Here is a 25,568-nt window from a genome sequence, read left to right as displayed (position 1 = left end):
CACAGCCAAAGAACAAACCCAAATGTTAAAAAACAAAAAACAAATCAGAACCCAGGTAATTCCCACCCCTCTTTAAAAAGCCCATTTTCTCCCCATCTCTGTTTTCTCTTTTTCGTTTTTTCTTCCGTTGGTTTTTATTTGCCCTCTCTCTCTCAACAACATAATAAATTATTATAATAATAATAAAAAATCTGAACCCTAATTTTCCAACCCGATCCATAAAACCAGTTTATCTCTCAATCGAATTTATCAACCTCTCCTTTTTTTTCTCTCTCTCTCTCTAGGGTTTCCTTTATCTCAATCAAACTTTCTTTTCATTTGTTAGATTAATTAAAATTCGTCGACATTGATTTAATTCCACCTTCATCTGCAGTTGTACAAATGTTGCGTGTAAATTTGTAAAAAAAAAATTGTGTGTAAATTAGAACGGGTTAGTATTTTTTTTGGTGGTGGTATGGAAGATCACGAGGGTAACTTATTTATGCCGAATGGATTAATAGATAATAATGAAGAAGAAGAAGAAGAGGAGGAGGAGGAAGGTGGTTATCATCATATGACTGGTGGAGGAGTTGTTGATAGAAACAGATGGTGTATTGCTGAAGAGAGAACTGAAGAGCTCATTTGTCGTATTCAGCCAAACCAGCCTTCTGAACAACTTAGGAATGCTGTTGCTGATTACGTCCAACGCCTTATCACTAAATGCTTCTCTTGTCAGGTATACTATAGCTTTACTTAATCAATACAATATTCGTTTATAGTTTTCGATTCTTACATCTTTATTTGCAGGTTTTTACCTTTGGATCTGTGCCTTTGAAAACCTACTTACCAGATGGGGACATTGATCTGACAACTTTTAGCGACAATCAGAGTTTAAAGGACACATGGGCTAATGATGTTCGCATTATGCTTGAGAATGAAGAGAAGAGTGAGACTGCTGAATTTCATGTGAAAGAGGTTCAGTACATTCAGGCAGAAGTATGTATTATTTTTTTGTCGTTCCCCAATAGTTATATTCAGCTGTATTCTTTGCAGACATTGTGTTTCTAGAAGCCTGGAGCTTTTGTTATACAATTATAACTTCTCACATGTGACGAAACTGAGCTGGACACAGTTTGGAAGATAATATAATTAGCAGTTGTTATTGGATATGGAGCGATTGTTTGTGTTTTTTCAAATAGTTGTTGTCTGTAGTCCTTTCAGTATTATGTTTTTGGGGTTTTCTTTTTTCATTTGGCTTTTGTAGTCTGGTCTTGAGGTAACTGCTACTGTATCTATATCAAAATAAAGATATTTTACTTATTAATAAAAAATCTCTATGGGTACGAAACCAAGAAAGTACTATTTGTGTGGGAGTACTAGAGAACACACACAAAAGGAGCATCAGATGTTGATGAAAATATCAAAGCTTTGAAGTTTACAAGTGGTTTGATTTTATGTGAAGTTGGTCTCAATGATAGAGAGATCACCCTCAGAGGAGTCACTGAGTTTTACTGGAGGTCGAATCACTATCCTCTTACCCCCTCCCTCCACATGTAGCACTGGGCTTGCCATACTGTATTACTTTATTTGTTCTGTTTGGTTTATCTAAAAGTAGAGTTGGTTTACTATTCAGGAGATAATTGTGAATTTTTACGCATTGCCTTACTTTTGGATGTAATTACTCTACGATAAGATATACATAAGTAGGTCTCTACTAACTTTTTCTCTGTTTACAGGTGAAGATAATCAAATGCCTTGTAGAAAACATTGTCGTAGACATATCTTTTAACCAACTAGGTGGTCTGTGTACTCTATGTTTCCTTGAGGAGGTGAGCTGCTGACATGAGCATCTTGCACTAAATCTGAAGCAAAAAAAAGTTAGCTGCATTTTTATTGTATGAATTTTCTAACCAATAGTTCTCATATGTATAGGTCGATCATAAGATAAACCAAAATCATCTTTTCAAGCGCAGCATCATACTAATTAAGGCATGGTGTTATTATGAAAGTCGTATATTGGGTGCTCATCATGGACTTATTTCAACATATGCTCTTGAAACACTGGTTCTATACATTTTCCATGTATATAACAAGTCCTTTGCTGGACCACTTGAGGTAATATTTATCACACATTTCAAGTCATTATGTTTCCTGCAAACCATGTTGCTTGATCTTGCACCTTAACTATTTTGTACATATACAGGTTCTTTATCGTTTTCTGGAGTTCTTCAGTAACTTCGATTGGGAAAACTTTTGTGTTAGCCTCTGGGGTCCAGTACCTATCAGGTCACTTCCGGATATGACGGGTAAAGATAGATACATAAATAAGCTTCTTTTTTTTTCTTCTAATTCATGGCTCAATGCTAATCTGAGAGTTACTGAGAAAATATATGAATAACTTTAGAATCTACTGCTTAACAACAAGAGAAAATATATGAATATATAGAATCTCAGCAGGGATTTCTTTATTGAAAAGAGGAATGAGAAATAGTTTGGAAGGTTTAACTAATCTCCTTTTTATTTCGAGGGCCACGTCATGTCATACTCTTCATCGTACTACCTTTCTGATTAAACTGTTTGTGCTGTGCAAAAACGGAGTTAAAAATTGTAGTACATAAGGAGAAATACAAATTACAAAATAGTCCAACTAACTAAAATGTAAGTAAAGAGTGTCCTTGCTATGTGGCTAGAAAGTTGCCACAATTAAGTCAACAATTCTTCCATCGCTTTCTTCAAAATTGTAAAATTTGCTCTTGAGATATAGAAGGTAAGGTATTATAACCTTGAGGAGTATGAATTGACATGTATGCCGCCAATCTGTGAGCATAATCTTTGGTTTATATCATATTACCATTAAGGATTCAAGGCGCACACCTCAGTGACTTAACCCACTGCCTCACCTTGAGGTGAGATTTAGTATCATTTAAACAGTACTAGCTTGTGGGCATATGTTTTTTTTTTCCACTTCAAACAGTACATAGTGGATAATATTAGACACGTAAGAGATCATTGATATGTTTAATTTTGAAATTAGGATTTTGGATAAGCTTAATTCTTGTCATACTATGTATTTATTTGCCCACTAATTTACTTTCTCTGGAAAATGCCGTACAGCTGAATCACCTCGAAAGGATAGTGGAGAATTACTACTCAACAGAAAATTTCTTGACGGCTGTAGCTCAGCATACGCCGTTTTCCCTGGTGGCCAAGAAAATCAAGGCCAACCATTTGTTTCTAAGCATTTTAATGTTATTGATCCATTGCGTACAAACAACAACCTTGGACGCAGTGTTAGTAAAGGTATCGGATTCTAAACTACTTTACTTCTTATTGTTCTTAAATTAAATATCGACTGCAAGACAGCTGTCATTTATTTTCGGCTGTAATATCCGTACACGAGTCATTTTGTACATTAGAAACTGTTTAGGATAATTGATATAGGGAAGTGGGTATAGGGTATTGATGTAATTGCTGCGCTATTTTTATCAATAACAAAATGTAGCAATTACAATATATCCGATTACATGTAATATGAAAGTATATGTTGTATATGAAGTTTTTAGGTGGCTGGTGATTCTTTGTGGCATTCTTTTTCTCATTTTCCAAAATCATTAATATTTTACCTTGCACTTTTTCCAGGTAATTTCTTTAGAATTCGTAGTGCCTTTGCATTTGGAGCTAAAAGACTGGCCAGGTTACTTGATTGTCCGAAAGAGGATATCATTCCTGAAATTAATCAGTTCTTCATGAACACATGGGAAAGACATGGCAGTGGCAACCGTCCTGATGCTCGTAGTGCTGGTCTGCGTCCCTTGCGTCAGTTAAATTCAGATCTCCCCAATAAGCCTAGGAATCTCAAGAATATTGTAAGCAGCAAAAAAAAGAATGAGAACTGTACTAGTCAAGAATCTGAGACTGAGGGGAACCATGCCTTCCTTGGTATAGCCCATCAGCGTGGCACCCACACCTCAGAAAGCATATCTAGAAAGAGTAATATGTCTTCTGTTTCTCATACTCAGGGCCAGAAAAGTAACGGCAACTTGACCGGCTCGAGGGTCTCTGATCAAGTGGTCTGGAATATTAGCTCTAACAAAAGTTTGCATATTGAGAAGGGTCGGAGAAGTTCCAGACCAGAATACTTGGTGAATGATACTCAGGAAAGATATCCATTTGCGAGGACGCGTTCTAGTCCAGAGCTTTTGGACACTTCCACTGAGAGTTCATCCCGAGGAAGGCGTAACAGGGCAACAGTAACAGGGAAAGATCACAATGAGTCTGTTAGGCAAGGTCATAGTGGTGGGAAGAAGAACTGGGGCTCTGAAGTTTCTGGCAGTTGTAATGCCAGATCGTCAACCAATGATCCATCATCATTGAGACATAGCTCATCTCATCTCAGTATTGATACTTCTGCAGACTCTAATAGTGCTTTAAATAATTGTGATGAATCTGGCTTGAATAGACTTGGCGAGGGGCCTCCTTCATTTTCTGAGACAATGGAGATGCATCAGGAAGAGCAGGACCGTGTGAACTTGATGGCATCTTCTGGTGTCCATGGTTACAGTGGACAAGTTCAGATGCCAATGAATATCGGTGCCCCTCGCTTACCTTTTCCCATACCACCTTCCCTTCTTGCTTCAATTGGTTATTCACAGAGAAACCTGTCGGGAATGGTTCCCTCAAGTATTCCCCTTGTTGACCCTCATTGGGGCACAAATGTACATATTCCTCAAGGTTTAATATCATCACCGTTATCCCATTATTTCCCTGGCATGGGACTGACATCAAATCCTGAAGAAAAGGTTGGCCCAGATAGTGTGGATCCAGAATTGTCAGAAGTGAATCAAGAGCATGGTGACCAGGATTTCTGGAATGAAGATGATACAGTTTCTACCAGAACTTTCAGTGATGTTAATGGACATATCCAGTATATGCAATTCGAGGACAAGAAACATTCAACTACAGTCCCATTCTCTGGAAGTTCTTTCATGAGAGATCACCGTAAATTTGCCAAAGAAAACAGAGGATTGGTAAGAGAAGACCAAGATGAACCCTGTCGTTATGACAACAACAGAGGAAATGAGGCTTACTCCACTGAAGTAAGTGCTAATATGAGATCTTTAGCCACATCACATACTAGTTCTTCAAGAAGCAAAGCATCTTCTGAAAGTTCATGGGATGGATCATCTGTGAATGTCTCTAGGTCAACGAGGGACAAGCGTGGAAGGAGAACAACTCCTTCTCCTGCATCATCTACTGTGTTGGGGAAAGGTAAGAGTGGCTGGCAATATGAGGGTGCATCAGTTGATCATGGTTCATCACGTACAGATGATGACATTAGAGAATGGATTCCTCTTTCAACCATGGGCACTGAAGTGACAGAAACAAGTACAGGGCACACATGTGTGGCTTCACAACACAGCCAAAGCCGCCAGATACCTAGCTATGACTCAGCACAGGTGAGTGGGTCGGAATCTATGTTACCCATTACTCCGATGTTAGTAGGTTCACATTTACGGCATAGGGCAATGGATAGTTCTGGGGTGGTACCTTTTGCATTTTACCCTACAGGACCACCAGTTCCGTTCTTAATATATAACTATCCTACTGAGACGGAAGACTCTGAAGGATCCTCTAGCCAGTGTGGTAAGGAAGAGAGAGTGGAGAGAAGTCTTATATACCAACCTGATCAGAGTACTGAATCCACAGAGTTCTTTGATTTAGGTGCTACTACTATGTCGAATGGGCTTCCTGTGGAGCCTTTGGAAGAGCACAAAACTGATATTCTGCATAGTGATTTCACCAGCCATTTGAAAAATCTGCAATATGGTCGTTTTTGTCAAAATCCACGGCCGCATGGGCCCTTTGTTTATCATTCACCTGTTGCGGTACCACCAATGTATATGCAGGGACATTTCCCTTGGGAGGGTCCGGGAAGACCTCTTTTGTCTAATGTGAACCACTTCACTCCGCAAATGGGTTATGGGCCTCGACTCATTCCTGTTACACCTCTCCAGCCTGGCTCTAGTAGGCCGGCAGGTGTTTATCAGCATTATGGTGACGAAACCCCTAGATATCGTGGTGGGACTGGGACATATCTTCCAAATACGGTATGTTAAGGAGATCACCTTTGTGGCTGATTTTAATTTTAATCTGGAATAGTTTTCATTTATTTACTTATGCAAAAATAGGTGCATTGTGCTTGAAGTGTGCAAACATTTCTATACGTGCACTGTAAAGATGTTGCCTGGCTCATATCCTAGCTTATCAAGATGTAGTTCCTGTTCTGTTGGTTTTAAATAGATAGACCATATTCCCACACGGTCACAATTATTGCGCAGATGAGTTGATCTCCATGTGATAAAATCTCTTCTGGGTTGCTGGAAATGAAATGCTGAATTTGGCCACTGATATTGACATGGGAGAGCCCTTTTTCTTGATTTGCATGTTAATATATGTAACCCACTAACTTGTTACCTGACTGTTTTCTCGGTATCAAGTTTTCTTTGTGAAGTGGCGTTCACAGAAATGATTTACTTATTATCACTACAATGATTCAATCAGACCCAGAACTACACAGTTGCTGATTATTCTGCACCATAAGAGTATGTAACTATATATTAATCACTCTCAGTTCAATCTGCAAGTAGCAAGAAATGGTTGGTACATTAAAAGTTTTTTGGGTTTTGTCCTCGTATGCTTATGTCACTAGAATGAGTTATTTCTTACAACGGGTCATTCCTTACTTTGTCCATGTTCATGGATATTTTGCAGAAGTCAATCACTGACATAGGGTCGTTTTGTAGTCTAGGAAGCAGGGACACAGACACATGTGCTGTGTCCGAAACAGATTCAGAGATACAAAAATGTTGAAAAGCTATGACACGGGTGAGGAAATAACAGTGAAATCATTTCTATGTTCATTTATTAATAATTCGTAAATAAAACTTTCATCTTGTCATCCACACTACATTAAATAGAATAATAGTATAACACTGATGAAATTTTTGACTTGTTTATTTTTTTATTTTTTATTTTTTTTCTTATTGGTATAGATAGAGACATATTATTATATATGAAAAAGAAAGAATACAAGGTTGACGAGATATCTTTACATAAATAATACAATATCAATTTAGTGTAAAAGTAAATATGCTAAAACTTGCTTAGCACAGCCCATCAGCGACTCCCATCTGAATGCAAATTCACCAAAAGGAGTATCACACTATTCTTCCCATATCTATGACCAATGGGAATTAAGTTCTTTGGTTGAAATGATTATCTCCTCTATTGAAATCGCTCTATCATTAGTATGCTTACTGCTATGCTGTTCTCCAGCCAAATACCCTACACAAGCCTCCCTAGACTATCCCTATGCAAAAACTAAAAATAATTGTCTTTCTTCAAATAATTTTATCCATGGTAAGTATCTGTTCTCATGCATCACGCCACATATAGAAAGACACTTGAGATGGGATCTTACATTTCCAAAGATAAGTAATAGGAAGTTTGGTAAGGGGTTGAATCCCTGAGTACTTGGGAGAAGGGAGCAAAATTGATTGATCTGGTGGAAAATAACCCATTCTTGCCAAAACTTCGAAGTCGGCTATCATTTAGTAATCTTGGAGTTGTGTGGGGCTGTTGGCTGGAGAGGAACAAAAGACATTGTTACAACAGAGCATAAGGATAGTGGACGTAGCTATTCCAATTAAAGGAATTGTGACACACTGGGCGATGGTAGGAGTGGAGGGACTCAACCTGTGGTGTTTTGTGTTTATATAGGACTCACTATTGGACTTTTGTCATGCGAAAATTTGATATGCCCAATCTTTGATTGTTTGATATGTTGATTTTCCTTGATTCTCTTGATGCATGTAGGATACCCCATCCTGCAGTTTCTTAGACAGTTCATAGAGTATATCCACTTTTTACCAATTAGTGGAGGGACTCAACCTGTGGTGTTTTGTGTTTATATAGGACTCACTATTGGACTTTTGTCATGCGAAAATTTGATATGCCCAATCTTTGATTGTTTGATATGTTGATTTTCCTTGATTCTCTTGATGCATGTAGGATACCCCATCCTGCAGTTTCGTAGACAGTTCATAGAGTATATCCACTTTTTACCAATTAGTAAAACAAAAAGAAAAAGAAAATTAGAACACCAATTGCGGTGTGTCGGAATGTCCAATGTGCTCTGTGCAGGCATAGCATCATTCCTGGAGTTATCTGGAGTTGTCTGTGTTTGTTGCACCTGTGTTTTGGACTTTCTCGCTAACACTAGCGTTCAATATTCTCTCATCAATAAACTTTGAATGTTACTTGCATTTGGAACTGAGTGAAATTTAAGTATGGAAAGCTGATTACTGTTTTCAATTTTCAGAAAGTTCCTTTGAGGGATAGACCGTCTTCTGGTACTAAAAATCACAGAGGGAACTACAGTCATGACCACAATGACCATCTTGGTGACAAAGGAGAAGGGAACTGGAGTATTACTTCAAAATCACGATATTCGGGGCGCCATAATGGTCGAAGTCAAGTTGATAAGGCAAGCTTAAGGACCGACCGGGGTACATCAAATGAGAACAGAGCCAACAAACCATGGGATTCATTTAGGCACGAGTCCTTGTCCGCATACCACACACAAAATGGCCCATTCAGTTCCTCAAACTCCTCTAATACTGATTCTTCTAATGGTGTTTGTGGTTTGTATCCATATCAAATGCTGAACTCCAATGGTATGCCACCAACTGGACCTGGTGTCCCCTCTGTTGTTATGTTATACTCCTACGACCAAAATGTTGGTTATGGTTTGAGTGGCGAGCAGGTTGAATTTGGGTCTCTTGGGCCAGTGCAGATGTCAGGTGTGAATGAAACTCCACCGAATGGTGAAGACAGTCCAGGAAGGGGTGTCTACGAGCAACAAATGTTTCGTGGAGGTTCGGCAATTTCTTCACCTGATCAACCTTGTTCTCCTCAATTTCAAAGGTAATTTTTTGCTAGTATTCAAAATTAAAATGTTGTCCATAAATTCAATATGATAAATGTGTATGAATTGTTCATATATTTTTCTATACATGATTTACTTTGATAACTTATATATTATGACAGTAATCTCAATTGGGTTTGCTTGTGATGGTTTTCTTGTATTTAACAGGGGGATTTGATTATTTTCCAGATTAGTGGGCCAGAGGAATTATCAGATGAAAGATGAAGATTTCCCACCTCTAGCCTCCCCTAGGCACAGTGGAAATGGTGATGCCAACAGTTTTAACAGCAGATTATCCCATTATCAGACCTTCCTATTTTCATCTAACTCTTAAAAGGTGATCTGAATCTCTTGTGCCAGTGATTTCTGTATGTCACTCAAGTAAGTGGATAATCCTTGTATGTACACTACAGTCAGGTTTTAACCTATACCCGTTTTGCGAATGGTTTCACAAGAAAGATGGATACCTTAGTTCTTATCCTTGAGCCTTTTGGAGTTCTGCATTTGTAATTCCAGTCATTGTCTCGGGATCTTTTCAGGGAAGCGATCTATGGTTTTCTTTTGATGCAAAAATGTTCTTTTTGTAGCTTTTATCTTTTAAATATAGTGATAGGATTCGGAGCCAGTACCCGTATGTTAGGTCTGACACTTTAAGTTGAATGTAAAGTAGTATTGTCATAGATGAAACTTAAGTCTAACTTCCATACTACATAGAGTTCGTTATTTTAATTGACAAATGGAGATTTTCAATCCTGGAGCTTTTTTATCCGAGGGAGTAAGTTTATTTTCTTTATTTATTGATGGTGTTACCTTATAGACTAGTACATAGTAGCAGTGTAGCATGTAAAATATCACTTAGACGGATCAACAGTTCTGTGGTAGTTAAAAGGTAAATGCAGTCAGTGATCAAAATTAATACGCTGTGCACATACTATTATAGTATTATACAGTGTATCGTGTATCGTTTGAATGGAATGCGAGAGAGCAGGTCTTGAAGAAATCCAAAGTTAACAAAAGCATGTTTGGTTTATCCTTTCTTACGTCACAGGTGCCATGTAAGAGGGTCAGCTTCGCTTTGCAAAGCTTCGAAGTCAATTTGGCTATTACAATTTGGCTATTATTGTAAGGGAGGTAAAAAATCACATGAATTCCATTGGGCAGTGAACAAATCTGTGTTCGCTCTACTGCTTGTTTCTGTTCTGTTGTACAACTTGTAAATATCATGGACCAAAATATCGCGGATATATATTTGATATATTGTTGATATATATTGGTATTTTGGTACACCGATATTGATATTTTTGATATATATTCACCAAATATAGAACTCTTTTTTCCGATATATATCGGAATTTCTTATATAAAACTTTATATCGCTAATATAATTGATATATATGATATTTACAATATATATCGGTTGATATTTTGACCATTTTTTAATATAAATCCGATATTTCTAATATATTTCTGATATATTTTTGATATTTCTGATATTATATGTCCAATATATCTAATATTTTTGATATTTTAAATAGTTTGGGATTGTCACCAAAATAATAGATATATCCGATATATTTGATATATATCGGTTTTTGGGTACACCGATATATTGATCGATATTGATATTTTGGGCCTTGGTAAATATAACCTGTTGCTTGAAATCTGCCGTCAGTTTCCGGAGAGCAACTTGCTTTGAGTTGGATATGGGATTTAGCTGATCTGGGACAGCAAAAATTATTGGAGATGGATTAGCTCATCTGGGACAGCAATTAGTCTGAATCAAAGTTGTGTTTTGGTGTTATAACCTTTCTGGGCCCCAGGATCACTGATATCGGCATGCATGGTTGATACTTTTAGGACTGGTGGTATAAAATTGAAGGTAAGTAGAACTGTTGAGGGAGCAGAAAAGTGGAAACAAGTCCTTTTCACACGATGTGTTGTGTGCTTTGTGCTTTAAGGGAGTGAGTGTGAATTAATAGTCTGAAAACCAAAAACAAGTATTCAACAGGATATTTAGTTACAATTTCAGACGGTATGCGACCACAAGAAAACATCATGACAAAGCAATGCAAATTACTTTCCTCAACAAACCTGTAGGAGTCGTTACTTGTTTTTCTGTAAATAGTAAATGACCAGGACCATGCTCAACAACCTGGCATGTAAATATGTAATTAAATAGTGTCTGCATCCCTCTTATCTGTCACAAGAGTCTTCAGTATGAGCACAAGTGCATAGGAATATCAAATCACAAATGGGGAATGACTGACATGACTCTGTTTACATTTGAACTGGGCAACCAAAGAACAGGACAAACACATTCAGGAATGTTGATTGTATGATATTTACATTGGGGTAGATTTTACACAGATCATGCTGACCAAGCTTTGTGCGGATATGTTGTACAATTAAATCAATAGCAACGTCATTATCACCTCCGCTAGGAATGATCACATCGATGGCAGAATAAAATCATCAAAAGCAGGCTTTACAAATTTTGTATACTGCACAATTAGGAGAACAGCTATATAAGGTACATATCCATTTAGACAATGAGTAGATTTTCGTTTTTCTTAAAGAGGAAACAGAACTAGGACAAGATGCCCAATAATTTACCTGCGTCAACAAACATCTTCATATTCATCAAGTTGCGAACTCGTTGGTCATGAAAAATCAAAATCCCCTCTAAAAAGAATCCTGGTTAACAAGAACGACACAATGGTCGTGAAGTTGTTGAATAATCATGTCACAAACACCAATGACGAAAGGTTGTCTGTTTTTATCGGGTGATGAGTGTGGATGATGACACTAGTTGTTTTTGTTGCGAGTGCTGGGACTTGTTCTCTTATCGTGTGATTTTACGAGGAGAGTGAATGACATAATTTGACCGACTCAATTTGACGAAAGTCAACGGTGCGCACATTATGAATACAACAGGAGGGCTTGATGCGATGATGCATCTTAGCTTTATACAGTACTATCCGCAAGTTTGACACGGAAGCCAAACTAAACTCAAAATTTCACGCGGCTCATGTTTCTTAAAAATAACTAGATAGAAGCACGCAGTTTGTGCTTTTTTTTTATGATAATTCTAGAGTACTCCTGCTGCACCGGTGCCCTGGATGCTCAGCTCTTGATTTAAGACTCTGTGGGGCAGTACACACGCACTTTGGTCATTTCACTTTGGTCATTGGAGAGCCCAAATTCGAGAGTACAGGTATACCTCACTCTAGATTTTACTTTTTAAAAAATAGGGATAAAATTTTCAATATAGTAAAAAAACGGGGATAAAACAGTTAGATAAAACAGTTAAAAAAAGTAAAGGGCAAAACAATAATAAAAAATAAAGAGTAAAATTGTCAATATATAAAAAGGACAGGGGCAAAACTGTAAAAGCATGTTTATTAAAGCTAATGTCAAATTTTATTGTTAAAATGGGATGATAATACAAAACTTAATAATATAACAAATAACCAAATAAACAAACCCCACAATGATAGGGAAATTCCTGACCATCTTCTCCCACTCAATTACCAACTCCATTACCATGTGAATATGTTTGTCTGATTACGATAAAACTGTAGATTTGTTTCTCTATTGCCTAGAATGGTAGACTAATAACTACTAAGCCAATGAAATAGTTTCATCAACAATAAATTCTAACATTCTTCGTAAGACTGATTTAAAACTAATTTTTAGTTTCCTCCACTATCTCATGATAACAAAACGAACAGTACCTAAGAAAACACAATCCGAACTCAATTTAAGAAATATGCAAACACATAACACATAATTTGTCACCACCCAGTCGTTTGACACAAGACCATTAGTTCTTTATTTATACATTCCACAAACTAGGGTGCAAATCAAATACAAAAATCACAACTTCTGAATGTATTCTAAAAGGGTGGAAAGCCAATGACTGCATAAACACATAAAAACCGTGACTGAAATCACTCAAACTTTCGCATGTCTCCAGTCCCTTAATCACATTTGCTCAAACAGCTAAATATTCAAATATTCAACTCAATCTGGATGAGATAGACAAGTCTTTCTTAGCAATAGTTAATCAGACCTCAATCTCAGGTACTGCAGAGCAACTTATGAAGGAGTTTCGAAGAAAACAAGGAATATACTTTATTGTTCTGACAACAAGATAGGTATTTTCTTTACATTGTTCCTTTAATTGGGAGCGGTCACAACTCACAAATTACATTTTGGCAAAAAAACGTTGCTGCAAGGTACCTGTTAGATGCTATATACACAGCTAGTATTTTAAACCTGTTGACCCCTCACAAAACACGGTAGTTGTTTACATCATACTGTTCCATAGAGCTGTATAAAGCATTCTACAATTTTACTTATGCATTGTACACGATTATGGAACACTCTGATATGAGAAAAAACAGGAAAACTCCGAGCACTTTCCAAATATTTAAAGATACTTTGGAATGATATGAAGTAATGGTGTACTCGATTGCTTCTGAATATCGAATAATGAGAAAAAATAAAAAATTAGAAATGTGTTTCCATACTGTTTTCTAGGTTTAACAAGGGAATGACGCCACTAGTTCATTGCCACAATCAGTCATCAGTGCCAAAGTAGCGATCACCAAACTCTCCCATTCCAGGTATTACACGGAATTCTTCATTCAATGCAGCGTCAATTTCAGATGTCACAATTTTCAATGAGGGGAACCGTTTGCAAACACAATGAATTCCTTCGGGTGCCTAAAATTAAAGAAAACAAAACAAAAAATGTCTGAGTAAACCAGGACATGCTCAGCCGCGGACAATACCAAATTCAGACACTCACAGAGATTAGGTTGAGGAATATAATGTGAGACTCTGGGACTCCTTTCTGTATGAGAAGCTCAATTGCTTGGCCAGCAGAGTTACCTAGAAAAAAACCACAGTATATAATATTTTCTGAGGGAACCCAGAGGATAGAAATCTATATCAATACTAACTGTAGTTGTAAATTTAAGAAAGTTTGGACACCAGAAAAAAGCAATATGACCTGCCCACAACACATGACATGGTCTGGGATAGTGTTATGGTGCTTGGTCAAACACTCATACTCTGAATACTTTGTTTTGAAATAACATTTTGCAGATGCAACGCGAGTAACAATACAATTCAATCCTTATATAAATCAGTCTTTTGTCGGTAAACAAAATGTCATTATAATATAGTCCACCAAAGAAGCAGGCACCAACTACTACCCTAACATTACTTCTCAGATATGAAAATAAAATTATGCCAATGAACACAAATCAACATGATGCATTAAAACTAGAGAAAAAGAAGAGAAGTAGCAAATTAGACAACAGAGTGCAAAAATGATTTTGAATAAAGATATCAATTGATTATGAATTCAATATGCAGTCTCTATCATCCTACTTCCTACCCGTATAGGCCTAGCATATAGAGTAACTGCACTAAGCTCAGAGTGAGTGACCATATTCTCAGGTTTATTCTAGAAATCAAAGATCAAATTTTGTAAAAGGGACCCGTGCTGCAAATCTATGTACATAACAAGCAAAGACATCACAAACCAATTGCATACCTGTAGCAAGAACTGGATCTAGAAGCAAGACATGCCGTTCGGAAATATCTTTAGGTAGTTTCTCATATATTAGCTGTTTGAGGGTACTAAATTGTGAGAAATATACAGGTTAGGAAACCTTTCAATAAACAAAAAGAAAGTAACAAAATGGCTTTGCAAAAAGTGACCTGCTTGCCATTGTCTCCCTCTCGGTGGATCAGTATTTTCCCAATTTTAATTCCTTTGCAGCAAGCACGCAAAGCATTTTCCATGCTTTCACCACTGCAAGATTGGAAAATCAGTGTTCAATCATTTCAATTTTTTCGACCTATCCGAATATCAAATAAATAATATCAAATAGAGGTTTCCAGGCAAAAGAAAATACCAAATAGGTTTAAATTCAGATTGCTTACAAAATACTTTTTGGCTTAGCTTAAAAGCTCCAACTTTGGGGTACTCAAAACAATTTGTTGTTTACAACTAAAATACTTTAAATAAGAGACCAGTTATTACAGAACTGAGCATCAGTACGGCTTATAAAAGAATTCGTGTGGGACCACAAAACTTGACAAAATATATTCCAATAGGGCAACAAACGAAAAATAAATGAATATTTATGGCTCACCTTCGAACAATGGATACTCCACACAATTTCTTGCAAAAGTCAACTCCTGTATAAACTGATCCTGGAGAAAAAATAACATGGATTGGAATGATGCCAAGAGAGTTAAAAGTAACTTATTAGGCACAATATGCAAAGAAAACAAACTTAGGATGTGTGAGAGAGTCAAATGAGGTGGATGGACTAGAAGAGTGTCTATTGCCATATTAAAGTTAGTGGGCTACAACCATTACAAATCTACACACTTCACTTGCCAGAAGAATTTTTCTGCAAGGGTGCATTTGATGCTTGACTCCCTGAAAATCGGGAGAAACACAAGGCAGATTTAAAAGGTACACGAGAGGAACAGAACACCATGAGAGATCAAAATTGGGTTAAGCACGAAGTGCTTTCCAATACTGATCCATCTCGCATTTCTCTGTCCCTTCCCTAAATAATCTTCCAAGGCCATTAAATTTGGTCTGATTGAGTTAAGGGAAAGTATTCACTGAGGCCTTCTTTTCCCCGATGAAATGTTTTCTGGATGCGATATTTTACTACCGGAGTTGGAGGGAATGTAATCAGTGATTAAGGTCAGGCCTTGGGTGGTTGTTCACAATCTCCTAGGTATAAATTCCACTCTCATAATGTGGAGAGGAGTTAGGGGTTTACCTTCCATGCTGCATTATCATGAATTAGAAGGAAAATTAATAACTATAACAAAAGATAATGTTCTGGGCTTGACCACAAGATAACAGCATGACAAAGCAATGCTAATTATTTTCCTCGACAAACCTGTAGGAGTCGTTACTTGCTTTTCTGTAAATGGTAAATGACCAAGACCATGCTCCACAACCTGACATGTAATTTATATGTTAACATTAGGAAACTGGTGATTTTGTACGTAAAAGAAGGAAGAGAGGATTTGCAGAAATTACCAGACGAATAAGACGATCTGAATAGAAGACAAAATCGTGCTTTGTTATTTCTCGGTCTCTTATTAGCGTGTGCATCCCTCTTATCTGTCACAACAGTCTTCAGTATGAGCACAAGTGCATAGGAATAACAAATCACAAATGGGGAATGACTGACATGGCTCTGTTTACATGTGGACTGGGCAACCAAAGAACACAGAGCTTGTGCCCCTTGAGTGAAACAAAAAACATACAGCTGAAACATTAGGGGACAAAACCAATCAGTAAAAAACAAGGTACCTGGAATGTTGATTGTATGACATATACATTGGGGTAGATTTTGCACAGATCATGCTGACCAAGCTTTGTGCGAATATGTTGTACAATTAAATCAACAGCAACGTGATTATCACCTCCCCGAGGAATAATCACATCAGCATACTTCTTTGAAGGCAGGATAAAATCATCAAAAGCTGGCTTTACAAACTTAGCATACTGCACAGTTAAGAAAATGGCTATAAGGTAATATCCATTTTGAGGTAGTATGCTTGGATATAAGATCTTCAAAAAGCATTTAGACTATAAAATTGGTGATAGTCAAGCAAAGAACTTCCCTACCTAGCGTGCTTGAAATTTTTCTCTCTTTTCTTTGTGAATTTTATCGAGTCCAAAAAAATGATATACATGGTGTAGGAAATCCTACTTGCCTGTTCAAGGACAGAGTTCACATCTCTACTCCTCTCAACGGTGTCACGCCTTATTCTACGAGAAAGCCTCACATCAGCATCTAAATCCAATAAACAGAACATGAGTCACAGAAACCTTGACATGAATAAGGTGAACACATAAAACTTGACATGAAAAATAATTGAAATATGAGTCCCATAAACCTTATTTAATATACAATGAGTATGTCGAGATACCAGTAATTTACCAGTGTCAACAAATATCTTCATATTCATCAAGTTGCGAACCCGTTGGTCATGAAAAATCAAAATCCCCTCTAGAATAATGACATCAGATGCATTTACCTGGAGTATTATAAAGAACAAAGGTTGGTAATTTAAACTTTCTCCACACTATGAATTAACTTCAACATACATACATACATACCTGTCGAAAAGTTTCAGAACAACGACGATGATTTTTGAAATCGTAAATAGGAACTTGAACAGTTTGTCCAGATTTAAACTTTTCAACACACTCCAAAAGTTGCTCAGTATCAAAAGCATCTATCCCAAAAACAATATTATTGTCCATATAACTGAAATTAATAAAAATTAATATATAAATCATACCGGGATGATCAAAATTATACTCTTGAACATGCTCAGCTTCCTCAGCAGTTAAGCCCCGATAAAAAGAATCCTGATTAACAAGAACGACACGATGGTCGTGAAGTTGTTGAATAATCATGTCACAAACAGTCGTTTTACCCGACGCCGTGCCACCACAAACACCAATCACGAAGGGTTGTCTGTTTTTATCGGGTGATGATGGCGTGGCATTATTATTATTATTATTATTATTAGAAAGAAAGAAGTGAAGAAGAAGGCGTGTGGGGAGAAGAAGGTGTGGATGATGACACTAGTTGTTTTCCTGAATCGAGACGTAGACCTGAAAAGTGTGCCCCCGATGCTGTTTCCATTAAATCCATTTTTCTCGATTGGATCTTGAGACCAAAACCAGGTGCTCACTTGCTTCTTTATATAGCCACTCTCTGTTATTATTGCTGCGTAGATTTTACGTGGACATTTTTTGACACATCGACCGACTCGATTTGACCAAACTTTAACATGAATAGCTCTGTTGCTCCATCTTAATAAGTCCAACAGCTAAAGAAAAATAAATTGTAATTCTGTAATAGTAAGTAAAGAGGTGCATGGGAAATGCCTTTTATTTCTAGAATGACACTAAATAATTTCAAGAGGCGTGATCATTTTGTATTAGTTTGTTCATTTTCAATTAGAAAATATTTGTGACGTTGATATACTTTTTTTTTTTTTTACTAAAGATAACATTTTATTATTAATAGCTCGTGAATCTCTCAATACATATATCTTGCAAATTATAAGATACATTATTTACAACAAAAGATGGTGGCTTCATTCACCAGAAATAACATAAAGCAGCTAAATAAGTGAGCTGATCAGGTAGTTTAGGGTGATGTGCTCGTGGGTTTACAATGCATTGCTGGTTGCTAGTTTGATGGGAAACATAATTTGCGAACCCATCAGCTACAAAATTTGATTCATTATAGTTCCAGTTCCATTACAATTTATACTCTCCAAACTTTGCTCATGTTTACAAGTCCTAAAATTTTCAAGAAAATCTAGTTAACATCTTCTATCTCAATGATCAACCCATTTTTCCAGGATTTGCTTTTATTTTGTTGAGAAGTGGAACCCAACAACTAGTAAACAAATGAAATTGTTTCAGCAACAATCAATTCCCGAGTATGAGAAACTTAAGACTAGTTTTCAATTTCCTCCACTATTTCACAACAACAAAACAATTCAAATTGATACTTAAAGAAAACACAATCCAAAACCAAATTTGAGAACAATGTGAACAGTAAACACATAATTGTCATTCGACATATGGATAGCAGTATTTGAATAGTTTAGGAATGCTATAAACCGTAACTCGTGAATGTGTGTGCTAAAAAGCCTAAAAGAGTGAAAAGTACATGTCTGAATAAACACATCAATACCGTGACTCCAATAAAGTGATAACCACATGACATAAAAACCCACACAGAAATTCTGACGGCCCAATTCGAACCCGAAGTTGGATTAGACAACACAGTCAGCAAATCCCACTTGTGTAGTGAACCTCTGAATATACTACCAAAGTTGTTTCCTCGTATTTTCCATCTAAAATGGCCACTCTCTTCTTAAACCACCCTACTTTCTCTCCCACAACCCCATCATCAAAAATACCAACTTCCTTAAACCCAACCAGCCCTCTTTTATTATTCTCCAAATCATCAAAGTTGTCCTATAACAAATCCATAAAGTGTTCTCTCTCTCAAACCCGACCCGAATACATTCCAAACAAAATACCCGACCCAAACTATGTCAGAATCTTCGACACTACATTACGTGACGGTGAACAATCCCCGGGAGCAACAATGACTAGTAAAGAAAAACTAGATGTGGCACGTCAGCTTTCGAAACTCGGGGTTGATATAATTGAAGCTGGATTTCCTGCTTCATCGAATGATGATCTTGAAGCTGTTAAGATTATTGCCAGAGAGGTCGGTAATGCTATTGATGATGATGGGCATGTTCCTGTTATTTGTGGTCTTGCTAGATGTAATAAAGCTGATATTGATGCTGCTTGGGAAGCTGTTAAGTATGCCAAGAGGCCTAGGATTCATACTTTTATTGCGACGAGTGAGATTCATTTGAAGTACAAGTTGAGGAAGTCGAGAGAGGAAGTTATTGCTATTGCTAAGGAGATGGTTGGATATGCTAGGAGTTTGGGTTGTAATGATGTCGAATTTAGTCCTGAAGATGCCGGAAGGTTCGATTTTTAATTATTATTTACTGACATTTTACTATTTAGTGACTAGTGACTAGTGACTAGTGATGTGTATATGCGGATTTCATTGTTGTATCAGGTCTGATAGAGAGTACCTTTATGAGGTTCTTGAGGCAGTTATTAAGGCAGGAGCGACCACTCTTAACATTCCTGATACTGTTGGTTATACTTTACCTACTGAATTTGGGAAATTGATTGCCGATATTAAGTTGAATACCCCTGGAATAGATAATGTGATAATATCGACACATTGTCAGAACGACCTTGGACTTTCCACTGCCAATACGATTGCGGTATGTTATTATTTGTTGTGAGAAGTAGTGTTTGATAAGAAAAATTGAAGTGAACTTACTTATTGGGTCATCTTAATTTAGGGGGCATATGCAGGTGCAAGGCAGTTAGAAGTAACTATCAATGGGATTGGAGAGAGAGCGGGAAATGCTTCTTTGGAGGAGGTATGAAGTTCTTTTTCTTATGCTTGTGTTACGAGCTGTATATCAAGAAATATGATAGGTCATAAAATAACTTTAAATTTGAATATGATATGCTGGTTTAGTGGTAGTAGTTTTGTAAAGGTATTGGCTATCTCTTGTTCACATCATTTTGTATTGTTAGAAACATTACTTATATAAGTCTACTTGCTTGTCACTATAAATTCTTCCGTGTGCCACATTGTTTTTTATTTTGTTATAAATTAACATTTACATACATCGAATGACAAAAATAGTATTTGCATCTGCTAAGGAACAAATGTGTAAGCGTAAATTGATAAGTTAAGCACGAATATGAGTTTTGTAGAAAAAAGTCAACAAAGTTTCAATGGCTGAGGAGACCCAACACAAAACTATTAAGGCTAATTAGAATTAAGATAAATAGCAAACACCAAGAAAATCGTTCTTACTTTTCACAGCTATCTGAAGCTGCCAACATACACATGTGATAATGATGCTTCTTGTGGGTGTGAAATACTGTTTCCACACATGGACTATTCTTATGCTGACAATTGACATCCAACTAGAGTGTGACAAGCCTGTCATACCTGGTATATGATTTATCTTGAAATCCGTGACACATAGGGAGTCCACAATTAGATTGGAATTCTTCCGTTCATGCACGATCTTTATAAACTGGTTAGCGTGTTTCGTAGATAACCTGTTAACTTGTTATTTGAGAAACTATCAAAGCCTTGATCCCTGTTTGTCAAGGTACGTAGGCAGCAATTAATGGTGAAACTCTTGTTCATCCATTCATGTCATCAATCCCTTTATGTCGTAGATGTTGAGACATTGTATTTGGCTCTTAAAGTTCTTCCAAGTTATTTTTATTTTTATTTTATTTTTGAGACATCAATTCCAAGTTAATTGTTAAGTACACAATCCATTTAAAATATGCTGTAGAACCTACAAGGGTAATTATTATTTTCTTAGATTTTCAACGAGCTATTATGCTTTTCAAACTTTTTCTCTCTATGGTTTTTCGTTTCAGTTTAATAAGTAATTAGGACTTTTTCTTTTACTGCCGAAAAATTGAAGGTTCTCTTACTGTTTTGTGTAGGTTGTGATGGCTATAAGATGTCGTGGGAAGGAACTACTTGGAGGGCTTCACACTGGGGTTAACACTAGACATATTGTTATGGCCAGCAAGATGGTATTGTGAATTCATCTTCGGTTACCTTTGTTATTTGTGGCTATCTGATTTTCTCATTAGATGATTTTTGTTTCCAGGTTGCTGAGTTCACAGGGTTGCATGTCCAGCCGCACAAGGCGATTGTTGGAGCGAATGCTTTCGCCCATGAAAGTGGTATTCATCAGGTTGTTATTTTATCTATATTTATTACTATTTACTTGATGCTCAAGTCCTTATGTTCTGCTCTTCTTAGTTCATAATTAGTGCTTTAATCCCACTTAAACTTTATATTAAATTGTATATGTCCATTATTTTGTAGGACGGAATGCTAAAATTCAAAGGTACTTACGAAATCATGTCTCCTGAAGATATTGGATTATCACGATCTAATGACTCTGGCATTGTCCTTGGAAAACTTAGGTATGCACCTTTTAGTTTTTCATCTTATGTGCTTCCTTGGCTGATTGAAATTGTATTTCCACCATAAGCCCATAATCAAGTATTTGGACTTAAAATTATATGAATTAAAACACTTCTGTCAATTTGCAACATTTTTGGAATATTCTGAATATAAATCATGTAAGCATGACCCTGTAATACCTTTTTATTTGGGTTACTCGTTTTGAACTTTGAAGGTGTAAGATATACGATCTGAACAACCTTAAGCATGACCCTGTAATACCTTTTTATTTGTTTTGCTTGTTTTGAACTTTGAAGGTGTAGGATTTTAGATATGAACAACCATGTTTATGATTCCTTTGAGAAGGGGAGTTCTAGCGCTGAACCATATTCATTTTGGATGTGGCCAGTAGCCACTGGTCAAGCATTGGGAGTTGGGCTCCAAGGTCTTGGGTTCAATTCCCACCTTCACCAGGGCAGGGGGTTTTGGGATTAGCATTACTAAAATACCTTAACGATAAAAATAATTGGGTTAATTAGACTAAACTCTCTAAAATATGTACCAATTTAGATTAAATCCCCTATTATTTAAATCATTAGACTTAAATACCCATGTTGGTTGATGTTTCATTTAATTCCAGAACTTCCCCCCATTATGTTTTTTCCCAATCACTCTCCTACTCCATTTTTGTTACATTATCACTGCCATATCTATACAAAATTATAACCCAAGTACCAAGAATTTGAAACGATACCTACTTGGTAAAATGTTGAAACTATATTGTGAGCTCTCTTGGAACAGAAGGTTTTAATTTTTAGTCAAACCCACTCAATCCAATTTGTTTTGGACTAAGGTTTAGAAGAATTGAGTATTTGGAGGTTGAAATTGAGTATCCTTGGGTTTACCTAAGGTTTAGTATGTTACTGGTGTTGGGGTTATGGGATTTCGGTTGTGATTGTATTGTGGAATCAAGTTGGGGTTTGGGAGGTTGAGTGATTGGGGAAGAAGATGGAAGGGTCAAATAAGGGCAGTTTTGGAAATAATTGAAATGCCAACCATTTTGCAACAAAATGGGTATTTAAGGCTAATTATTTAAACAATAGGGGGTTTAGCCTAAACCAGTATATAATTTGGGTGGGTGGGTGGGGGTGGTGGTGGTGGTCTAATTAACCCAAAATAAAAAAGAGGTAAACTGTAACGTAACATATTGTTGTTCCTTTTTGGTACAGTGGACGGCATGCTCTAAGATCTCGACTCTTGGAGGTATGATTATTCCTATACTTTCTCCATTGACAATTTTTGAGGTTCCTTTCTCCAATTTTGTGTTTTTTTTGTTTTCTAGCTTGGTTATGAATTAGATGGCAAGGATCTTGATGACGTCTTTTGGCGTTTCAAAGCAGTGGCTGAGAAGAAAAAAGTGAGTAGATGTCTTGATACAATTTGGTTATTTGTTTGCATCTGTTTGTAAACTTTGCCTGTGTAGTAGTAATACTATGTGGATTTGGTGCTAGTCCTAAATTGGGGAAAGTTTGGAGCATTGTCTCTGATAAGAAGTTGGTGTTTACTTTACAATCTCCTCCCAGGATGTAGTTAAGGGTTTAGTGCAAACTGCAAACCGCATGCATCATTGCCTCCTGGCACTTGTGGGTTGGCACTACCGTTACTGGACATTACTATCCTAAGAAAAGTTTATTTTTGCAGCATCTTTCTGATGGCGACATAGAAGCATTGATATCAGATGAAATTTTCCAGCCACAGGCCATTTGGTCTCTTGGTGATCTGCAGGTATTCCACATTGTTTTACTGTCTTTCTAGTTCCTGCTTCTTTCTGGATAGCCTTTTTAAGCTTTTTTACATCTAATACTCACAAGTCACAACACAGGTTACATGTGGGACTCTTGGTCTTTCTACAGCAACTGTGAAACTTATTGGTATAGATGGAGTGGAGCATATTGCTTGTTCAGTTGGAACAGGTCCAGTCGATGCAGCTTACAAAGCCATAGATCAGATTGTCAAGGTTTGTGTAATTTTGAAAAAGTAAAAGGTTTCTTTTAATCCATTTTTATATTAGTCCAGAGTAGTTACTCGTAGTAAATAACATTAATATGTTAGTTGAGAGTAGTCACTCGTAGTAAATACAAGCAGGACAAGTCCACTGTGCATTCATATGAATATTATATCAAAGATGATAGAAAAAATACACACACATGCACACAAAAGAGAAAAAGGAAACTGAAAATTGTATTAATTACTTCTCCAAAGCTTTTAAGGAGTTTAGGGGACTCCATTTTCTGCATTTTTATATTAAATCTACTATGCTTAACAAACTTTTTCTTTACAAATAATATATACTACCATTAAAAAGCTAGTTTTTCATTTTCATTTGTTGTACAAAAAGGATGCAGTTCTATCATATCCTTCCGCTACCATTAATGCCAGCGTATAACTGTCATTGTGCTATACCGCTACCCTACACTACTGAAAAATTCCCAAATACTTGATCTGAAGCCTAGTCTAATACAATTACATTTAGCTTTGCCAGAGGCTATATTTGAAGAATTTTCTATTGCCTTAGTGGAGTTATTCATCAGGAATGGTCGTATTTGAAAAGTGAACACCCATTTAGATGGAGCATTTTCATGGGGTTAAGTTAGGGCTGTTGAGAACTTTTCTGTTTTAGTTGGTTTGCTCAGCCTTCTTGGCTCATTTTCATTTGGCAAATTTTGTTTTAGCTCTTACCAGTTGTGTAGCTTGTCTGAATTTAGCAATCAAATACGCGTTGTTCCCCTTGTAGGTATCGGTGTCTCTTCTTGAGTACTCCATGAACTCAGTCACGGAAGGCATTGATGCAATAGCCTCCACAAGGGTTGTAATTGTTGGAGAGAATAGCCATACATCTACTCATGCTATTAGTGGACAAACCATTAATCGGACGTTCAGGTGCGGAATATTGATGTCTTTCTCTGTTTTTATCATTTATGTTAAGGTAATAGCATTTTCCTCCCATTTTTATAATTGTTTGTCCTTGACAGTGGAACTGGGGCAGGAATGGATATTGTTGTCTCCAGCGTTCGAGCCTATGTTAGTGCGCTTAACAAGATGTTTGGTTTCTCAAGAACATCCAAGGTCTCTCCAGAGAGTTCTGAAGTAACTGCTTAGAGATGTCATGACTCATGATTCATTGTTTTGCTTACCAAAACAACATACTCCAGGCAACATGCAGCTTGGCTTTGAAGACATGTTAAAAGTACAGAGTCTATCATTGTCTTTGTCCTCCTTAGTCCCTTTGCTTTTGTAATTGTAACATATTCCAAATTTTAGTTATATCTTGTGAAGTATGAACATAGCTTTTCTGTTTGGGCTTTTACTGTTTGTACTTCCTAGAGTGGCTTAGATGATTGAGCTGTTACTGTTTTACTAATAACACCACTTTTTTTTAGTAAGTTTTCGCTTTTGTAAACTCGTATAGCGTCAAAAGTTACAGCAGCTTTCTTTAGGGTTTTAGTTAATTTTCTCATTCATAGTTGGCTCTGTTTGTCGAATAAAATAGGAAAAAGTTATTCCTATTCTCAGGTTTGTATTGTTATAACTTATGATGGCCTATTAATGTTTGCATGAACATAGATGGTACAAATGTATTTGGACCTTATTCTTTTGGAACTGATCACTCAAGGCACCTGAAGCTGCTTTGGTGTAATTTTATTTGACGTTTCTGAATTTAAATGGGTGTACATGGAAATATGTGGTCGATTGTTGAGGTTGTCCTCTAATAATGGTGTTGTTGTGTAATGGACCCTCTGCCTTGATTCAGTTGAAAAAGGAGCGTCATTTATTCCTGGAGCATACCAGGAATAAAGTTGGTTGCACACCTGAAACATTTTGGTTTTTGAGCCACGATGAAGAGAACTGCAGTATACATGGAACCCATTACATTGAAACTAACTATTTTGCCTAAGCCTGCAATTATTCTG

The 25,568-nt window shown here is 36.7% G+C and overlaps 3 protein-coding genes and 1 long non-coding RNA gene across 11 annotated transcripts; 2 read left to right on the top strand and 2 right to left on the bottom strand.

Moving 5' to 3' along the window:
* Nucleotides 1–107: 107 nt before the first annotated feature.
* LOC147513284 (uncharacterized) lies at nt 108–9,715 on the top strand. 8 transcript variants are annotated; one of them, XR_015215377.1, is made up of 10 exons: nt 108–715; nt 787–975; nt 1,716–1,808; nt 1,912–2,094; nt 2,183–2,285; nt 3,094–3,279; nt 3,619–6,086; nt 6,783–6,864; nt 8,360–8,964; nt 9,155–9,715. XR_015215377.1 is itself a non-coding variant. In XM_086596308.1 (10 exons), exons 1-10 carry the CDS (start codon nt 455–457, stop codon nt 9,297–9,299), a joined length of 4,080 nt encoding a protein of 1,359 aa, XP_086452434.1. In that variant the 5' UTR covers nt 313–454; the 3' UTR covers nt 9,300–9,715. The 8 variants fall into 8 exon arrangements, 5 of the variants coding, with proteins under 5 accessions (XP_086452431.1, XP_086452432.1, XP_086452433.1 ...); XR_015215379.1 differs by having other exon boundaries at nt 6,751–6,864; XR_015215378.1 differs by having other exon boundaries at nt 6,751–6,864; nt 9,134–9,715.
* Nucleotides 9,716–10,741: 1,026 nt separating this feature from the next.
* On the bottom strand, nt 10,742–11,828 carry LOC147513283 (uncharacterized). Its single transcript, XR_015215376.1, has 2 exons — nt 11,579–11,828; nt 10,742–11,466 (listed from the first exon to the last, which is right to left on the bottom strand). It is a non-coding gene; the product is annotated as an uncharacterized LOC147513283 (long non-coding RNA).
* Nucleotides 11,829–13,419: 1,591 nt separating this feature from the next.
* On the bottom strand, nt 13,420–17,912 carry LOC147513282 (uridine/cytidine kinase UKL1, chloroplastic). The gene is made up of 12 exons (XM_086596304.1): nt 17,324–17,912; nt 17,139–17,257; nt 16,960–17,056; nt 16,733–16,812; nt 16,326–16,520; nt 16,050–16,133; nt 15,907–15,967; nt 15,136–15,196; nt 14,699–14,792; nt 14,532–14,604; nt 13,779–13,861; nt 13,420–13,693 (listed from the first exon to the last, which is right to left on the bottom strand). Exons 1-12 carry the CDS (start codon nt 17,439–17,441, stop codon nt 13,547–13,549), a joined length of 1,212 nt encoding a protein of 403 aa, XP_086452430.1. The 5' UTR covers nt 17,442–17,912; the 3' UTR covers nt 13,420–13,546.
* An 893-nt stretch (nt 17,913–18,805) lies between these two features.
* On the top strand, nt 18,806–25,057 carry LOC147513281 (2-isopropylmalate synthase A-like). The gene is made up of 12 exons (XM_086596303.1): nt 18,806–19,553; nt 19,651–19,864; nt 19,946–20,026; nt 21,126–21,218; nt 21,296–21,382; nt 21,517–21,617; nt 22,827–22,860; nt 22,940–23,014; nt 23,299–23,382; nt 23,480–23,614; nt 24,392–24,537; nt 24,630–25,057. The coding sequence occupies exons 1-12, from the start codon at nt 18,907–18,909 to the stop codon at nt 24,754–24,756; spliced, it is 1,824 nt and encodes a 607-aa protein (XP_086452429.1). The 5' UTR covers nt 18,806–18,906; the 3' UTR covers nt 24,757–25,057.
* Nucleotides 25,058–25,568: the final 511 nt, after the last annotated feature.

The sequence above is a fragment of the Coptis chinensis genome, chromosome 3 (assembly GCF_015680905.1).
Source record: "Coptis chinensis isolate HL-2020 chromosome 3, ASM1568090v1, whole genome shotgun sequence".
In the NCBI taxonomy this organism is placed as follows: Eukaryota; Viridiplantae; Streptophyta; class Magnoliopsida; order Ranunculales; family Ranunculaceae; genus Coptis; species Coptis chinensis.
The sequence above is the reverse complement of the archived record's forward strand: the minus strand, read 5'-3'. Positions and strand labels throughout refer to the sequence as shown.

Excerpts from the sequence above, each read along its gene's own strand:
- LOC147513282 (XM_086596304.1), bottom strand. The coding sequence starts at position 17,441 with ATGATTATTCAACAACTTCACGACCATCGTGTCGTTCTTGTTAATCAG. Across the intron at positions 14,793-15,135 it reads GGAGTATCCATTGTTCGAAG|TGGTGAAAGCATGGAAAATG; the intron begins GTGAGCCATAAA and ends CCAATCTTGCAG. Across the intron at positions 13,694-13,778 it reads TATTCCTCAACCTAATCTCT|GCACCCGAAGGAATTCATTG; the intron begins GTGAGTGTCTGA and ends CTTTAATTTTAG.
- LOC147513281 (XM_086596303.1), top strand. The coding sequence starts at position 18,907 with ATGGCCACTCTCTTCTTAAACCACCCTACTTTCTCTCCCACAACCCCA. Across the intron at positions 20,027-21,125 it reads GAAATGCTTCTTTGGAGGAG|GTTGTGATGGCTATAAGATG; the intron begins GTATGAAGTTCT and ends TGTTTTGTGTAG. Across the intron at positions 23,383-23,479 it reads GGTCTCTTGGTGATCTGCAG|GTTACATGTGGGACTCTTGG; the intron begins GTATTCCACATT and ends GTCACAACACAG.
- LOC147513284 (XM_086596305.1), top strand. The coding sequence starts at position 455 with ATGGAAGATCACGAGGGTAACTTATTTATGCCGAATGGATTAATAGAT. Across the intron at positions 976-1,715 it reads TTCAGTACATTCAGGCAGAA|GTGAAGATAATCAAATGCCT; the intron begins GTATGTATTATT and ends CTCTGTTTACAG. Across the intron at positions 8,965-9,154 it reads TGTTCTCCTCAATTTCAAAG|ATTAGTGGGCCAGAGGAATT; the intron begins GTAATTTTTTGC and ends ATTATTTTCCAG.